The sequence below is a fragment of the Leptonotus elevatus genome, chromosome 14 (genome assembly GCF_054856555.1).
Source record: "Leptonotus elevatus isolate MCC_2025b chromosome 14, RoL_Lele_1.0, whole genome shotgun sequence".
NCBI lineage: Eukaryota > Metazoa > Chordata > Actinopteri > Syngnathiformes > Syngnathidae > Leptonotus > Leptonotus elevatus.
The window spans coordinates 6,138,501-6,156,273 of record NC_141252.1 but is presented as its reverse complement, the minus strand read 5'-3'; the positions used below and the strand labels follow the sequence as shown (position 1 = coordinate 6,156,273).

General features: G+C 40.6%; 2 protein-coding genes across 3 annotated transcripts in view; both read left to right on the top strand.

Moving 5' to 3' along the window:
• The window catches only part of dph6 (diphthamine biosynthesis 6), a 65,064-nt gene extending 58,563 nt beyond the window's left edge, over window positions 1-6,501 (top strand). Inside the window, exons 14-15 of the mRNA XM_086094857.1 lie at window positions 88-475; window positions 4,748-6,501. Of these exons, the coding sequence (XP_085950983.1) occupies window positions 88-475; window positions 4,748-4,866 (507 nt within the window). The 3' untranslated portion in view covers window positions 4,867-6,501. The remainder of the gene's footprint in view (window positions 1-87; window positions 476-4,747) is intronic.
• A 1,641-nt stretch (window positions 6,502-8,142) lies between these two features.
• Window positions 8,143-17,773, top strand: part of aqr (aquarius intron-binding spliceosomal factor) — a 45,455-nt gene continuing 35,824 nt past the window's right edge. For both annotated transcript variants that reach the window (XM_086095292.1, XM_086095291.1), the window contains exons 1-14: window positions 8,143-8,258; window positions 8,630-8,736; window positions 9,496-9,552; window positions 9,636-9,676; window positions 9,758-9,793; window positions 9,873-9,993; window positions 10,058-10,198; window positions 11,621-11,689; window positions 12,038-12,138; window positions 12,227-12,303; window positions 12,793-12,857; window positions 16,372-16,488; window positions 16,587-16,700; window positions 17,464-17,567. In XM_086095292.1, the coding sequence (XP_085951418.1) occupies window positions 8,644-8,736; window positions 9,496-9,552; window positions 9,636-9,676; window positions 9,758-9,793; window positions 9,873-9,993; window positions 10,058-10,198; window positions 11,621-11,689; window positions 12,038-12,138; window positions 12,227-12,303; window positions 12,793-12,857; window positions 16,372-16,488; window positions 16,587-16,700; window positions 17,464-17,567 (1,136 nt within the window). In that variant the 5' untranslated portion in view covers window positions 8,143-8,258; window positions 8,630-8,643. The remainder of the gene's footprint in view (window positions 8,259-8,629; window positions 8,737-9,495; window positions 9,553-9,635; window positions 9,677-9,757; window positions 9,794-9,872; window positions 9,994-10,057; window positions 10,199-11,620; window positions 11,690-12,037; window positions 12,139-12,226; window positions 12,304-12,792; window positions 12,858-16,371; window positions 16,489-16,586; window positions 16,701-17,463; window positions 17,568-17,773) is intronic.

Sequence of the window (17,773 nt, the reverse complement as noted above, 5' to 3'; positions counted from 1 at the left end):
AGAAAAAAATATATATTTTGTACTTCTTCTTTTTTTCGCATTGTGTGCATAATTGAACAATTACCATCCCATCTTTCTACATTACAGGAGCTACTTATTGAGCCTGACTGCAAAGCCACTCCATCGTTAGTGGTGGTGGTCGTGCTCGCCTTACCCAAAGGTGCTGCCGTCGAGCTCCACGTCACGGCCATCCAGGATGATCCCAGCCAAAGAACTTCCTGTCACCTGACCACAACATTGCAGCACTGCCGCATTGAGTGCCACACTTTAACATCTGCCGACCGAAGCGCCGCCTCGCTGTCCCTACGCCTGTCCGTGGCCGACCCTGGGGTCATCGAAGACGTGAGGGAGGTCACGGATGCGATCTGCGCTGCCTTTGAAAAAGCCCTAAAGAAGTCTGAGGCTGAGTTGGTGCCACTATGTGCCCGAGTGTTCTACAAGAGCCACCACACGCTGGCGAAGCAAATCACTGAAGGTTTGTGCACACAGAAATAGTGATAGACCGATTATCGGCGCCGATACTCAGCATTTTGACGAATATCGGCATCGACCATTTTGAAGAATAAAAGTAGTTTAAAAGGTTTAAAAAGCTCAGCACACTAATTATTTAAATTTTCAGAGATGCTGCTGGGCCAGCATCTTTGGGGGGGGGGGGGGGGTGTTAAACTAAAACTAAGATAAATACAATTTTAATACTGTACTTTAATACTGTAGAAAATAATAGGGAGCAATTTACTTAAGTTTTTATTGGGAGATCCCAGAATTTTTTATTTTTTATTTTTAAAACAAAGATGTCTATTGACTGTTTTTTAAAAAAAAAAAAATATATATATATATATATATATATATATATATATATATATATATATATATATATATAACTCCAATATTTAACGATTTAATAAAACCTAAAAGTTGTTCAATAAACATATTCTTAAAAGAAACAATTAAGAGCTGGAGTTTGTATTTAAATAAATTTTGATGCCAATATTTTCTCTTCCAGAAAAGGAATATCGGCAGCAAATATTGGTTATCGGCGACCTTATCGGCCGTGAAAACACCATATTGGTCTATCAAGATCATATTTATCCATGATACGTCGCAGCATAAGAATTAGTGTCGCAGCTCCAACCCTCAAAACAAAATGTGTCTCCGAAGTTGTGTATCCAATGCAGGTATATAAAATAAGAAGTGATTGACCTCACTGTTCCAATACTGTTGGAGGCATGCGAATATGGCTAACCATGTTACTGGTTAACTGGAGCAAAGTCAACACTTTGATCATGCCGCTTGGCCTGCAAACACAAACCCTGACTCATCATGGAGGAGCTAGAACTGGCTCGCACGCACAAGAAGCGAAGCCCCCTGCGCTCCCCCCGCCCCCTCAAACCTCACCCTTGGGCATCTTTATGGGTCACAGCCCGCTCTCATCGGGGCGATGAATCCGAAAAGTCAAAAGGGGGAAAAAGTAACACCTCTGGCATCGGCGCTCGCAGTGTCACGAGGTGCAGCTGTCAGAGCACAGACGACGCAAAATGTAACCCCCACTTCCCCCATTTCCATTATTTGCGTGAGGATTCACAGCTGATAGACGTGGCATATGCTTCGAATGAAACCTTTAAACATCTTGTCTCAACTTGTTACTTACGATCCAAAGACCCCCTCTGTTTCGGAAACAGAACCTCCAATGAAGGGCAGAGATATTATTACCATGCGGCGTTTTCGGACCAATTAAACTCAAATCATGTGCATAATATTACTTAAATAGTGGGCAGTTGATCTCAAGTAGATTTTTAAGACTTTTTACTTTTACCCTGTACTTTGAAAAAAAGTTGACATTATTTTCCCGGCAGCCACGGCAACCTCATTTCAGGTCACCGTGGACAAAACATGACAGCCGTGGGGGAATGGGATGGATTAACGAGACAGGCCGTGATTGATGTGGATGCCAGGGGAGCACTTGAATCGTCAAAACATTTGCTATTGCGGTCAAGGTGTGAATAAGAAACCCTAGTGAAACTGATTGCACGATCTGATATCCTGCATAATAGGGCGTAACACAATTAGGAGGTGGTCCAGTGTGGAGGACCGAAACTAAGAATAAATAAATGACTAAATGAATAAAAGTGAAAAAATCAATTCAAAAATCAAATACAAAAAAAATAATGGAAAATATATATATATATATATATATATATATATATATATATATATATATATATATCCCTAAATAAATACATTTAATTAAAAATAAATAAAAAAGCAAGATTAAATAAATAAATATAAAAATAAATGTTGAAATAAATCCCAAATAAATATAAATAGAATTAAATATCAACCAATCAATAAAAACGCTCTGCGCCCACATTTATTTATTTCATGTGGCAGATGCTCTGTCAGGTCGAAATGTTATTCAAATATTAAATGTATTTATTTAGTAAATATATATATATATATATATATATATATATAGTTGTTTTTATTTGCATTTATATTAATTTTTTTGTATTTATTTTTGAATTATATTTTTTATAACTGTTTTTATTTTCACCGTTATTCATTTATTTTGTCATTTATTAAATTTTAATTTGGGCAATTTCGGTCCTTGGGGGTGGGCGGATATTCTCAGTGCAAGCACTATAAAACTTTGTGTGCACTTTTCAGAGTTTGTACTTTTTTGTACAGCAGTTGAATCAGTACTTCGACTTTTCTTTTATCACAGTTTTTTTATACAAGTATCTCTACTTCCACATCAGTACAGAGTGTGATACATTTTGTCACCTCTGGAAATAGAACACATAAAAATGAATGGTAAAGAGGTCTTTTTGTGCCCCTCAGCATCTTTACTCACCCCCCATTAAATGAACAATGTTCATTGGCCAACACTTGCTATAATCGCCAGTTCATTTGACTAATTTGATCCATTTGGGAGGCAGCGTAGCACAACTAAAAACTCTCGCGGCTCCAGGCCTCGGCCACTCCTTTAAAAGCCCAATGAGCCCCGAAGGTATCAGCTATTAATCACGGTAATCATCCAGTTCCACTGCAGCCCTAATATATCAAGAAAAGCTCATGGTCTCCTTTTAGGTCGCATCTCCCATAGCTAACATGACATTTATGGTCTTCGGTTTACGTCACAATGGCAACATTTTCAAGCCAGTGCCTTAAAAGCCCCGTGAACCTCTAAGGTATATGTTTTTATCAATATAGCAAAATATGGTCCAACTGATCAACCCTCAAATTTAATAATTGATTCCTTGGCTCATTTTGTCTCTCAGATGGATTCAGGCCCCGTCCACACGAAAGCCCGTTTCAATGTATCCGCGCAAGTTTCTTACCGTTTGGGCAGTTCGTCCACACGGTGGCGCTGTTTCAGAGCTTGAGTCCAGAATTGACTCCAGAATGGAAACATTTCTAAACGCGCTCCATACGTTCCAATGTGGACACCACATACGGAGTACGTATGCTCCAATTCTCCCGAGACTGTGCGCGAACCGCCAGTCTGTCAACAATGGCGGGTAGCCGTGTCGTCGCCGTTGTTTTGCGCAACCACCTTAGCTTATACAGCAAAATATTTTGAATGATGTTGTTGTACTTGAATCGCCCGCCATTGTCACTTCTCCTGTGTTCAGCTCACTGATCTGTATAATACTACTGTATAGCCGATAGCCCATACACGCACGTACAAGCTGTTGAAGCAACAGGGCGGCCATCTTACTCCTCTCGTAGGCCGAGAAACGTTTTTGGGTAGGAGTAATATGGTGGCCTCGAGGCTCCAAAAGTCTTGGCCTATTGGCTATTCATATCATATCTTCGCTGATTCTTCTTCTACGCTTTCCGTTTACTCCCCGTTAAACGTCCTCAGCGTCTTCTTTTGGACACACGCATGTCTCGAAACGTTTCTGTGTGTACAAGATTATTTTGAGAAGAGGCTTTGCTTCCGTGTGAACAGGGCCTCAGTCTCGATTCAGATGAATCTTAGTGCTCGTTAGAAATGAGTTGTCGGCACAGTATTAAAGATGTTTTATGCAGTTAGCATTCCGGTTGAGTTCTGGCCTGTAGTCCGTATGTTATGCTTGTTTTGTCAGGGGCCGTTTACTGTATTTTGCTGTTTGTTTACATGACAACAACGTTTTGGAGATTGAAAACGTAGGGAAAAAAACGATAGCACTCAAAGGACCTACCGTCGCACCGAAACAGTCGCTAAATTAAAGTGTGGACTATTAGCTCATGTTGTAGTTACCGGTTAAACTATTAACTAAACTATTCACGCCAATGCTCGTCCCCTATCCGGCAGTCATGGACCTTTAGTCAAGTGGCCCATCCCGAGTTACAGTACCTGGTGTGTATCCTTTTGAAAGAAATGAACCAGCCGTGAAACAGACACACTTGTGGCCAATTAGCGTTCCTGCTCGGGATCGGACGGTGATCCCAACGGACCGCCGCTAAATAGACGGGCTGTCATCAAGACGTTTGCTCCATGAATTCTCATATGTCCGCTTTCCATCTGTAGTCGGGCCACACGCACACACCGAAGACAACAACTGTGTCTAATAAAGACAGAACCCCCTCCTGTTCGCACGCGTCGGCTTGTCTGTGTGTGGAATTTAATCCTTTCTAACATATGTCTACATTCCAATGAATGTAAAGTGGGTTTAAGAATATCAATAATCTGTGAATAGCTCTCAGGGTTAAATGCAGCCCCATTGGGAGCGACGCACTAATGTCACACTCCTTCCTCCACCAGGACTCGAAGATGCTTTGAAAAAGCTCCTCAGGGACTCCAGTCCGTCCGTGGCTCCCGTTCCAGTCCTGGACTTGCCTGAATCCAACATCCTTCACCTGTCCTGCTGGCTCAGTTCCTAGATCCAGAACCAGTCCTGCTTGTTCCATGCACAATGCTGGAGTTTGACTATCCAAACGGACACCCTGCGGAGGAAACTCATTGTGTCCGCTTGTATCCGGGATCTCGTTCTTTCGGTCACGACCCACAGCTAGTAACCATAGGTGAGGGTAGGAACCTAGATCGACAGGTTAATCAAGAGCTTTGCCTTCCGACTTCACCACATTGGAACAATACATAGTCTGCATCTTCTCAAGACATCATGAACTAAATGCATCCCTGTACCCTGCCACCTTTGACTTACAAGTTGATGGTTACCAGATTTTCTGGCAGTAGAGTATAAGAGATCAACCAGGGCCATGTTGCAACAAGCTCTTTCCTTCGGTGTTTTAAACAGATTTGTGAATAATGATGAAAGAAGAGACTGTAATCTTTCTTTTGGTAGGTTCCATGTTTTTATAGCAATAGAACACAATATTCTGTGGGCCTTGCAAAATCAGTCAAAATCCAGTAAACCATCTGGGAGCGAAGGGGGTTGCTTCTGTGAAAATGGCTGGGAGTGAATGAGTTAAAGTAAAATATAGTATAGCACAAATTCTTCACTTGCCTCCTAATTGTAAGCAAAGCAAGGGCTTTCCCTTGTAACTGATTTAACTCCAAACCGGCGGGAAAAGTCACCAGGCTACTACCTGTTCTTCAGCTAAATAAGGACACTCTTCAAATGTGCATAAGGGTTAAAAATGTTGTTTGTTTACATGACACAAACGTTTGAAAACAGATCTCAGAATGGAATTTTTTGCGAAACAATATTTCTTGTAGTCTGCGAAGACAAAGGCTTCCAAGAGCGCATTCTGTACTACCCCTTTGTGTTTAGGTAGCACACTAGCTAACAACACCTATGCAGTCATAGTAAAGCAACAGATTTACAGTGTGTTATGCCTCTGCGTGCGCGTGTGTTAAGGCGACTGTGTCGCTCCCTCTCTCTCATGCTCCACAGGACTGAAGGTGTGTTATTATTGTGTAATAGGCAATCAGCAGCAGGCACCCGAAAAGATTAAGCCTCTTTACGTTTTCCATTGATTCTAAGGCAGCCTGGTTAATAGGAGAGGGACTTCAGCTCACACCGCTGCAGGCAAGGAATTAAGCCTGTTCGTGTGTGTCTGGCGTGTGTGTGCAAAGAAAATAACACTATTAGTGCTCCTGGAACATTTCTTTTCTCAAAGATCATGAACCGTATTGATGAACCCGAGTCGGAATGCGCCTTCACGCTGCCGATTCTATCCTCCAAGAGCCCGAGACGGCGGCGGAATCGGGCCTACCGATCGATCCTCAACCCGGCCCGTTGTTTTGATTGTTGCTATCAAAAATTGAACAATGGCGGCAGCCTTTTCTTTATTGCAGGTTGAACAACACAAACAAGCAATTATTTATGAGCGAACAAGCTAATGTTCTATCGTGTGTGTGTACCTGTTTATTATTTAAGGGATTGAGTTGTCTAGAAATAGATTTTCTTAATGATACAAACATCACATCATTCTTTTATCATGTGTGCAAATCAAATCAATCGTCAACAGTCTCTAAGGATGTTCCATTTGTCTATGGGATTTACAATAGACACTAAAGACCAGCATTTAATAAACGATTTTAATGACCAAGGAGTTGATTACTTGTTTCAATGCATTCATTGTTGTGATCGAATGCTATATGTTGTCAAATTGATTGACAGCATATCGACGGCAAATGGTTGTTTCTGCATTTGTTGTCAGCATGAACAGTCTGTAATTTGTCTATGGGATTTCCAATGCGAAGGTAAAAACAGCATTTAAAGAAAATGATGATGTTGATAATGGAGTTTTAGTTTACTGTTCTATCTCTACATTTGGTCAAATTTGGGAACAAACATTTATCATCAGTGTTGTTCCCCTTGCTTGTAAACACAAGACGTGCGTTTTGCGATAAACTGTCCACTGGCCGCCGCTTGCGTCCGTAATCATTTGTTTCCGTCTGTTTCCATATAGATGCGGACAAAGCCACTTGGACGTAATCATGCCCATCGTGGCTGGGCCGACGTAATGTTCCGTGACAGACGATCTTTGTGTCCCGGTTTGCAAAATGACTAAAGACAGGGTGACATTTGCTTTTCTCATGCGTCCGTTGTCTGCCAAGTTGCGACCGCTCCACATACAAAAGTGGCTTTTTTGTGACCAACGTTGTTGTCCTTTGTGTACCGCCTAGCACCAACCAGCCTGCGGGCCTTGTCATTTTGGCCTTGCACATGGACTTAACTGTGTGCTTCTTGCTCCAGGCCAACCGGGCTGATGATGATGTGTGTGTGCGTATATATGTGTGTGTGCGTGGGAGACTCTCTTTCCCCATTGCTACATACAGTAAAGGGAGTTTTGGGAGTGACCTCACTGCTGGATACGCCTCTGACATGCCGACATCCTTTGGTTTGGTTTGTTTGAATGTTTGTTGTTTCATAATGGTCGCTTTGTATGTGTGCTGTGTGTGTGTTGACTTATTTTGAAAGCCTTGTCTTCTTCAGGTCAAAGCCTCCAACAATTGCTCCGTGCTGAACCAAGAGGCCCCCAGATGGGTCCATTGGATGGTGTGTGCCTCCCTCTGCTGCCTAAAATAGGCAATGCACATAAAGAGCTGTACAGCAAGTGTTTTTACAGTATGGTAGATTTGTTTTGTTGACCCATGACCTCTGAACAGCAAGGCTGTTCTGATAACAAGGTGCTCAGCCACCTAAATATACCGTTACATAATTTTAACTAAATTTGATGTAATGTGCATTACCAATGAATTAAAAAAAACAAAAGTTAAAAGAGATTTGAACCAATAGGTCAGATGTGGCATTGTTATTTTTGAAACGGAGGCCACAAAGCAAATCTTCCATTCTGAGGAGACAAAAAGTAATATTAATATTAATATTAATTAAATTATTATTTTTTAAATGATTCATTATCCATTAGTAGTAGTATTGGTTGGTGTTAGTTTTCACATTGGTAACTGGCAGTACGACCACTGTTTTAAAAGCAACGATGGTAATCAGATATTGCAATTTTAATATATTTGTCAATTCGTATTTTGTATTTCAAATACATTTAGCATTAAAAAATATTCATTAAATGTGTTACATAAAGTTGACAATTCACTTGTGTTTTCTTTAGGTTTTGTTATTGTGACTAAAATGTAATCTTCATTGTTTGTTTAGTTTTTTGTTTTGTTTTTAATCATTTTAACTGTAGGAACATTTGATTTCGTTCGTCTTCATTTCGCTTCGGAATACATTTCTGTACGGACCTTAACCCGGAAGTGTGTCGCGTTTAGCGGGTTTTGTTGTGTACATGCGTAAACCAACTGGACACAACGTTGCTCCTCATCCATGCTGAAAGAATAATAATAAAAGGTATGTGAAACTTTTACAATTTTATTTTTAAGTCAACCATAACGCCCAGAAGATAATGGAGACTCGCTAACATAATGAGAAGTGGTCGTATAGGTACACATTAGCTTAGCCAAAGTCTTAAACACGCTATTGTCTTACCCCTCTAATATTACATTGTCTTGTCTTGACGAATACTATTGTTTTTTTTTATTATTGAATTGTAATAACTCCCTCTGCCTTAATATATACACGGTACTAACAGTTAGTTAGAAACTATGTCAGTACTTAGCGTTGCTCTTTCAATTCTTCCGAGTTGCTCCCCCTCACAGTTATTCATTCACGTGTGTTTTGTTTGATACAAGTTGTGTTAATATGATCGATTTTTCTGACAGTTTTCGCCGAAAAGATGCTCGGGACAACCGCCACGGAGAAGGAAACACCATCTAAAAAGGTTGCGGCGCCATCTGTGTCGCAGATTAATGCAGAATATGTCACACAGGTAATAGGGAACACTATACATTTAGTAGATTTGTAGAATGTTTTTCTCTACATGTATTATTAGTAGTAGTTTTTGTTGTTGTAGTATTTGGCGGTTAACAAATATTAGGCCCCTCATACAAAATGCAATCAAGATGCACTCTGCAAAAATTATAAATGCATGACATTGTTCTCCATTATCCTTGCTAAAAAAAACATTCTATGTCTTTTAGCTCACTCAGTTCTTTACAAGTAATGAGAGAAATACAAATAAAAAGTCAAATAATGTTCCCAACTTCCCACTTCTGGTTGAATTTGGTAGATAAAAAATAATAAATAATCTTACTTGTGGAACATTTTTTAGTACTGAAGATTAATTGTGTTTTTATTTATGTAACTCATAAAAACAATGCACACACTATATATGTGATAGTTATCACTGTTGTTCCTGATTACCTATACCAATTATGTGATGTACAGTATGTTGTAGGCGTTGTACCCACTTGAGAAATATTGGAGATTTAAAAAAAATCCTTAAACTGTTACTGCTGAATCTTTTTTTTTGTTTTTTTAAACAAAAATGTTTTCCTTACCTGTCTGTTTTAAATTTACTGTTGGGTTTTTGTGATATTCGTAAATGTTTGTTTCCAATTTTGGGCAGAATGTTAATAGATTATGGTTTAAAATTATTTCTAGATAATTGAAAAAAAAACAAGCTTAAATTCCTACCTGTAATACATTTTAACGGATATCTATTTATTTTGTAATTGTGTTGTTTCAGCTGGCAAACAAATATTGGGCCCCTCATGCAAAAAATAAATTGCCGTTTGACCCGAAGGTGAGTTTGTCTGCATTGCTGTTAGTGATGGTAATCATACATAATGTGTAATAATTAAAAAATATTGCCTCCTTTGGATTTAGGTGATGGAGGATATTTATGAAAAAGAGGTTCTCATGTCCAAGTAAGTAGTTCGTAACATTTGGGGAATCAATCTGTTTCACATTTTGGAGCGAATACGTTTATTTTGTCATTTCCTTTTCAGATTTGCCATCAGAAAAATCATGTTGCTGGAGTTCAGGTTCTGACTTTACCACCTTCTCTTAATCAAAACAAAACAATGTGACTCGAACTAAATATATAATGTCATCACCTTGCAGTCAATACCTGGAGAACTACCTTTGGGTCAACTACACGCCAGAGGTGTCCAGCAACGCCTTCCTCATGTCCATTTGCTGCATTGTCAATGAGAAGTTCAGGGAAAATGTGCCAGCCTGGGAGGTAAACAAATGCTATTTCATGTACTACACTCTCCAGCTTTATTAAACAACAACTCTCTTATCAGGTGTTCAAAAAGGAGCCCGGACATTTTTCTTTCTTCTTCAAATGTGTGATGGAAGCCCTTTTGGCGGGCGACGAAGGCGGCCTCACACTGAAGGAGCAAACGGTGCTGCTGGAGTTTCTCGACCACTGCTTCAATAGCCTGGTATGTGCCATGACTTGGATATGTAACATACAAATTACTAGTGGTGGATAGCGCATGTACAGCGAACCCCAGATTTTCGCAGAGGATTCAGACCGAAGCGAATATACTGCGGTCAAAAAACTGAGGTTCCTCTGAAAGGCTTTGTAATTGTGTATAGAAGCCACAAGGTGGGAGCAAAGCACTTAAAATGGAGAGAACCACAAAGTCTACATTAGAGCAGCTTGGAATTTCAGAACAACCTCGAAAAGGATATGGTCCATAGATTGAACAGGTTCAAAAATTCAAAACCAATACGAAACCGCAAAAATGCATCTACTCTCGCTTGTATACAATTGTGAAAACCATGTTACATAAAACAGTACTTTATAGTTTACATCTTTTGTGTTTGTTTTGCACTCGGGGTGAGTCTGGTCAAACAAAACAAGGCTTTTATGCAGTTGCTGGTGCCTCCCAAATTATCAGACTGATTCATTCATTATTTTGTACCTGACTAATTATTTTCTTTAGGGCTCTACACTAACTTTTACACTGGTTGTATTAATGTGACCAACTTTTTCAGTTGGTTGCATTTGTGCCAGCACAGCATTTGGTCGCATATCCTTTTTTTTTTCAGGGAGGTACATCATCACAATATTTCCTGATATATAATTGTCTTAATAGGAACGTTGTTTCGTACGACGTTAAGATTGACAGTGACTCAAGCTATAATATTTTGTCTTTCCGGAAGAGGTCTATTATTTTATACATTTTTTTTTTTTTGCTTTGCTTTGCTTTTATGTGTACATCATTTTGTTCAACTAGTGACAGCTCTGATTTAACAGGGAGAGATTTGTCCCAAAATATTCAAGCAAATAAACTGCCCTGCATAATTATTGGAACCCCTAGTTAAGATGTGTTCTTTATAGGTTTAAATACAGTAAAAAAAAAAAAAATATATATATATATATAAATAACAGAAAAAAGACTGAACTGATATAAAGAGCCCATGGATGCTATAATACCTACTAATAACATTTGCTTTGTTGTTATCAAGTCATAGTTTTATATAAATGTAATGAATACTGGTACCTTGTATTGAGTGAAAATAGGTTTCCTAGCTATGAAATGTAAAGCTGCCGTTTACACTTACGGTATATCACACAACTACTCAATGCTTTATTTTGTCCACAAGGTGGCAGTATTGCACTCGGCCGCATCGTTCTGGTGACTGTATTGTCCAGTGCTGCATTGAAGCACTGCAGAGGTCTAATTTGAAAATGTGCTACAGTTGCATACTCGCTATTGATGTGCTCCTGTAAAACTCTGTGAATATTTTAGTGCTGAAATTTTGTTAATGCGCTTAAGTAAAAAAAAAAAAAAATCTTTGCTGCTTTATATACATTGTTGACGCTCCCTCTCTTTCTGTCTCTCTCTTGCTCCCAGGAGGTAGATTTGATCAGGGAGCAGGTGCAGCAACTCATCTCTCTTCCTATGTGGATGTGCCTAATACCAGTAAGATTGTGGACACTATGGATATATTTTGCAATAGTAAACAAAATGAAATGATATCAGGCGGGACAGTGATGTAGCGGTTGGCACATCTGCCCCACAATTTTGAGGCCAGGGGGTTCTATTCTAGGCTCTGGCCTTATGGTGTGGTGTTTGCTTGTTCTTTCCTTGCTAGCCTGATTTTTGTACACCCCCCCCCCCCCCTTCCCCTTTCTGCTAAAACTGGTACAAGCATTACATGGAAGCCGCTAAATGTAAAGAAAAATTATTTGAACCCACACAAAAACTCGATTAATCGATTATTCACGATACGAATGAATCCTGGCTGAATTTGTTTTTGTTGCATTTCAGTCCCGTCTCCAACAAGAGCTAAATAAAGTTCCCAAGCTGCAAAAGTTCTGGAATCTCATCAAGAAGAAATTTGACAAGATGGATGGCGACGCGGCTGAACAGTTAGTCAAATTCTCTTATGCTCAGGCTAACAAAAAATGTTGGCTCTCATTTGCTTCCCCTTTGTACTTTTTTGTCATCTTCTTTCAGAGCTAAAAAGGAGCGAACCTTCCTCTCGTCTCTCATTAAAAAGTTTCTTGGGGTCCTTGAGTCAATTCCAACATCAGGTAAACAATGGTATTATTATTCGCAGATCTAATATCAATAAAAGAGTCACCTTTTCTACCGGATGTGCTAGTCTCACCCTTTTCGGGGTCGTGCAAAAGGAACGTGAGCCCACACTGCCACGCCATCGGCGCCTTTTAATGCGGGCCGACACAGAGGGCAACCCCCCCCACACACACCTACACCACCCACCTGGAACGCTAAAAACAGAACACTTGTGTGTTTAGGAGGAATTCAGAGCTGACACAATAGATTACAGTCGCAAAGCCAGCAGGGTCCACATCACTCCCAGCACCTGCTGCACATGCTGGTGTTGTCGACACGTGTGTGTGTGTGTGTGCGTGCGTGCGCGTATGCGTCTGTGTGTGTGTGTGCGCGCGCGTATGCGTGCGTGTGCCTTCCTCTCGTGTTTGTTTGTGTCTCTCACTTTGACTGTGTGCCCTTCTTTTTAAACTTACATGGCCACATCGCCTTTTTTTTCCCCCATATAGGAAGCGTCACCATGGACAAGGTGCATTACTGTGAGAGATTCGTTGAGCTCATGATCGACCTGGAGGTAAGACACAACATCCTTAGTTTAGCTCGGATTGGCCCAAAATAGGGGAATTATGTCATTTTATGTTGAACGTGGTTGTTTTTAAGACAGACATACAGATATACTGTACTGGAGAATCAGCTCCACTCTCAGAGCTCAGTGCAGCAGTGATATTAGTCATTCTTTGCAGAGGATAACAAAGGTCTGCGTGTGTAACCTGCTGCACCGTTTGTTTGGATATTCGTTATCCTCTTAAAGGGTAACAACACCACCACATAGATGCTAATTGTTAGCGCCTGTACTTATTGATTGCTATGGAGGCTATGTGGTTGTTTCAAATACACAATTTATCATTCTCTTTGTTTTATGTTTAGTTTGACAGTAGCCGTCAACTCAGAGTGGCAATAAACAGTTTGAATTCTCTAGAAGCCTTCTTAAGCAAATTTACAAATCATATCTGCCAAACTCCAACCTGTCACCTTCCACCATTCAGCGCTCGTATCTCAGGCCACCACTGCATTTAATTTAATTGAGGAAAGAATTAATTGATTTTGTCTATTAAAATAATAAATGACAAGGTAAACAGCAGTGAAGAGTGAAGTTTGAGTGAGGTTCCACAGGTTGTCAAAGTTAGCACCCATACATATGCGTCACCTCGGGGTTGCTGCTTCTGGAGCGGATGTTTTGTTCTACAAAGTCTGCCTCTTAAGCTGCTTTCACATTGAGGAGTCACTTTATTGTCTTACTGTAAGTGTATTTGCATTTGATGTGGAAGGGGTTTAGCTCTGAGCCTTGATCTCCTCCTACTCCCCGATCGGCATCTGCGCCCATTTTACTTTATTTAAGCCATTTAGATTGAATAGTTACCGTAATAAAAACACATTCTTAAAAAAACAGACTTGCTTATGCCGACCTGTATGAGCTGAAAATGTCTATCCACTTAAAGCATCCAGCGGCTGGAATATACACAAAGTCAGAGAAAATGGAGTCTGGACAGTGGACACTGCTTGAACTCACCGCACTGCTTTGCCATTGGTTAAATCCACGTCACATGGTTTATGGGTGTCATGTTTTCAACTAGGGTATTTAATACAGACTTATTTTCAATGCCACTTTAGGCTGGGTGGCACTGAAAATAAGTTTAAATGTGTCTTTATATGGTCTTAAACTCGTGGCCCGGGGGCCATTTCCAGTCCCAGTCACGAATTCTTCAAAATGTGCCATAAAGAGAACATTTGGCCACGAGAACAGCCAATTCTCCGACATGTCTTGAATGCACAGAGAAAGGCGCTGTGCTCAAGAAATCAGAGAAGTTATTTAGGAGTAAGCAAAAGGAGATGAGAGCAAGGATCGGGTAACTATTCTTGTCACGTTCTGAAGAACTTTTAATGTTCTTAACAGTTATTTAGATTGAGAAATTGGTTTAGTTGTTTGGATTAGGTTGTTTTTTTGGGTGGGGGCATACTTAATGTGACACTACTGCCACAGCACCCACAGATTTTGAGTTTGAGATATCTGGTCTAGAACGTACACCTGCGGTAAAAGGGGTTTACTCACAATTTTTGACAAATTTCAGTTGAAAAGTGAACAGCTCTAATTTCTGTTCGAAACGGTCCAATGTTCAAAGATTGCTGAAAGTGAATGAGTCTACATTACGGCGCTTCATGACGCTGGATGGTCTTTTCTCGTTTTTAAGTGCCGAGCATATAGCGGACAGATTCCTTTGATAAACGCTCATCTTTTCAAATCGTTTAACAGGTAAATCTGCTTGAAGATACAGTAGAAGACTGGTCATAACCATAACCAAGGATAGAGGCACAATGTTCCATAGGTGTTGCTGCGTTTGCACATCTCACGTTACAACCGGGAGCGCTCTATAGATTCCATCTTGCTGACAGGCCGGCCTTGCTGTTCCTGGCATCGGCCGTTGGCCCGCCCGCCCGCTGTCTCTAGAGACGAGCGTCCTGTCCTTCAAGCCTTCTCCTTTTACAAAGCCTCCATTGCCTGAAATCTATACTTCTCTCCTCTGTTGAAATGAAGGCAGAGGGGGTGGGAAGAAGATCCCGCTTCTTTCTTGCCATTTTATTCCGCCTTTGTAGATTAAATATTATATCGCTTGTGGATTTAAGAGAAGAGGTATCATTTGCTGCACCTGCACAAGAGATTGTGTCAGTTCATTTTGGAATATTCAGTATCATATTCAATGGGGCCTTTTTGTTTTGGCGTACACCAGTGACACCAGGCTGTCCATTTGTCAACAAAGCAACTCTGCTATCTTATTTTGACAGCTTTCACCCTCCTCCGCCCCCTTCTCTGTTACAATACTGCCACCAGCAACTAAATCAAGTCCTTACGTCAAGTCCTCCCTTCTGCACTAACGCTGTGTCGCTGCCAGTATTCCGTCAAGAAAAGATGGACCACGCGAGATCACAGTCCAGATTCTGCTGAGTCTATTGTCGAGCTCGTGGGACACCTATGAGGTTTCTCTTCATAATGCATTTGCATTATTGAGACAGATAACGCCTGGAGAATCTCATTGCGTCCATTACAGGCGGTCCTCGGTTCACAGTGGTCCAGCTATGTGAGGTTTCGAGGATATGAATGGTGTGTGAATACATTGTCATGTGGCACACTCAGCACTTACAGAATTTCATTTACTGTAATTGTTTTATGTTTATGGCCTTGTTTTTTATACAAATATTTAATGTAGTTTGGATTAAATCAATGCCTCAGCATAGGCTAGTGATGGACTATACAGCAAGTTCTGATTTACGTAAATATCCGTGTTACTTTGGCAAAATAAAACTGAGGGCCCCCTCTGTGTTATCAATCTGTTTTCTTTTCATTGACACAATATATAATAATAGTTTGATATTAGCGCCACCACAATAATAATTAAAGCTGCAAGCAGCATCAAACAGGCCATCGCACACACCTTTTCCATGACAAATCCTCAAAACCATCATCAAACTTTGACGCCATACTCCGCCCACATTAGATGGCATAGTTAAAAAAAAAGCTTCTCAATGACATCACTCTGATCAACACTTATTTGGGGTGAAATTCTGAGTAGTAGAATTCATCTAAAATGGCCGTTTCAATTTGACCAAAATCAGCCTAAAGTGGACTCTCGGAAGCAAAATGGCAGACTATTGAGTGCTTCTTGAGATTTTTTATTTTTTTATTTTTTTATGGGGCAACTCATGATATGAGGTATCTCCCAAGTTTAATGTTGCCAAAATAGCCGCTTGGAAGCAAAAAGGCAAACTTCCGCTGCCTTTTCAGGAATTACCTTTTGTGACTTTTGATCAGCCTGCATGTCGCGCTTCAGGGGCTAAATTGTCAATATTTTAAGAACAGTCCTCCTTTGAACACACTTGCATTATGGCCATGCAGAGGTGACTTTTCTTTTTGTTTTATGAAGTGATTTATGTCAAATGTGTACAGGTCTACTGAATGAAATGTCAGGCGAATGTACATTACCATTTAGCTTTAAAAGCAATTATTTTATGATCATAATGTCTTCTATTTTTAGGCTCTGCTACCAACCAGGCGTTGGTTCAGCACGGTGCTAGATGACTCCCACTTGGTAGTCAGTTGCCACCTTTCCAGCCTCACCCAACGAGAGAAGGAGGGCCACCTCTTCTGTCAGGTACAAGGCCAGCACCCTAACAACACAATCAATGCACATTCTGCCTGAAATGCAATAAACAGTAAGACGTGACTAATGCACTTATCACTCCTTCACAGTTGCTCGACATGCTTAAGTTTTACACGGGCTTCGAGATTAACGACCAGACGGGAAACGCCCTGACGGAGAAGGAGATGACGACACTGCACTATGACAGAATCACATCGCTGCAGGTAACCACCAAAAGCAACTGGCTGATGCTAACCAGATGATGCTAATTGTTGATGCTAACCCTTTGACATTAACCAGCTATTAGTAAACGGATGACACTACCCAATTGATGCTTACTGGATGATGTGCTGCTAATAAATGATGTTAACCAGATGTCACCAACTGGCTCATGCTAACTAGATGATGTAAATCACTGATGTTAACTTAGGTGATACTAACCAGCAGATGACTGTATTATGTTAACCTTTGATGCTACCCGTATGATTCTAATTATTGCAGTAGCCTCATTGCACTGAGGCTAACTAGATGCTGTTAAACATTGATTAATACTACATGATTTAATCATTGATGCTAACTCGGTGACACTGGCCGACTGATGCTAACGAGATGATGCTTGTTATTGAAACTAACTGGATGCCACAAATGGATGATGAGAATCTTGGATGTTCTTTGGTTGAGCAGATATGTCATTGCAATTACCACATTTAAGGATACAAAGCTAAAAAGACACATTTGATAAATACAGTCTGTAGTGTTGTACTCCACAGTCTCCACTTGTTGGTTGTAGCACTCTGTTTTCCTGGTGCCCTCAAGTTCCTCTTGAATGAAATTACTCTCTGATGCTGAGTAATTATGTCATCCAATGCGACACGTTCAAAGCAGTGTGGGTTTTTGCAGTACTACTGCTACATCTACCACTACACCATACTTAACAATTCCTCGCATATTTACATGCACATAAATGTCCCCTTTCTTTTTTTGCAGAGAGCAGCCTTTGCTCATTTCCCAGAGCTGCACGACTTTGCTTTGTCCAACGTAGCTGCAGTGGACACGCGGGAATCCCTGACCAAACATTTTGACTCTCTCAGGTAAATGATGCTATTTTGACCTCGCCTGACACACGGACGTCCACGTTTCTCGGCCCCCGTGTTAAGTCTGTGATGAACGGCTTCAGCATTGCCGCCTGAGCGCCGCTGCTAAATGGCAGCCAGTGCTGCACCCCAACAAGCAGCTGGTAGCAGCAAGCGAGCGAGAGGCACGCCTCATTAATTTAATCGATTTGCAGCGGCTTGAG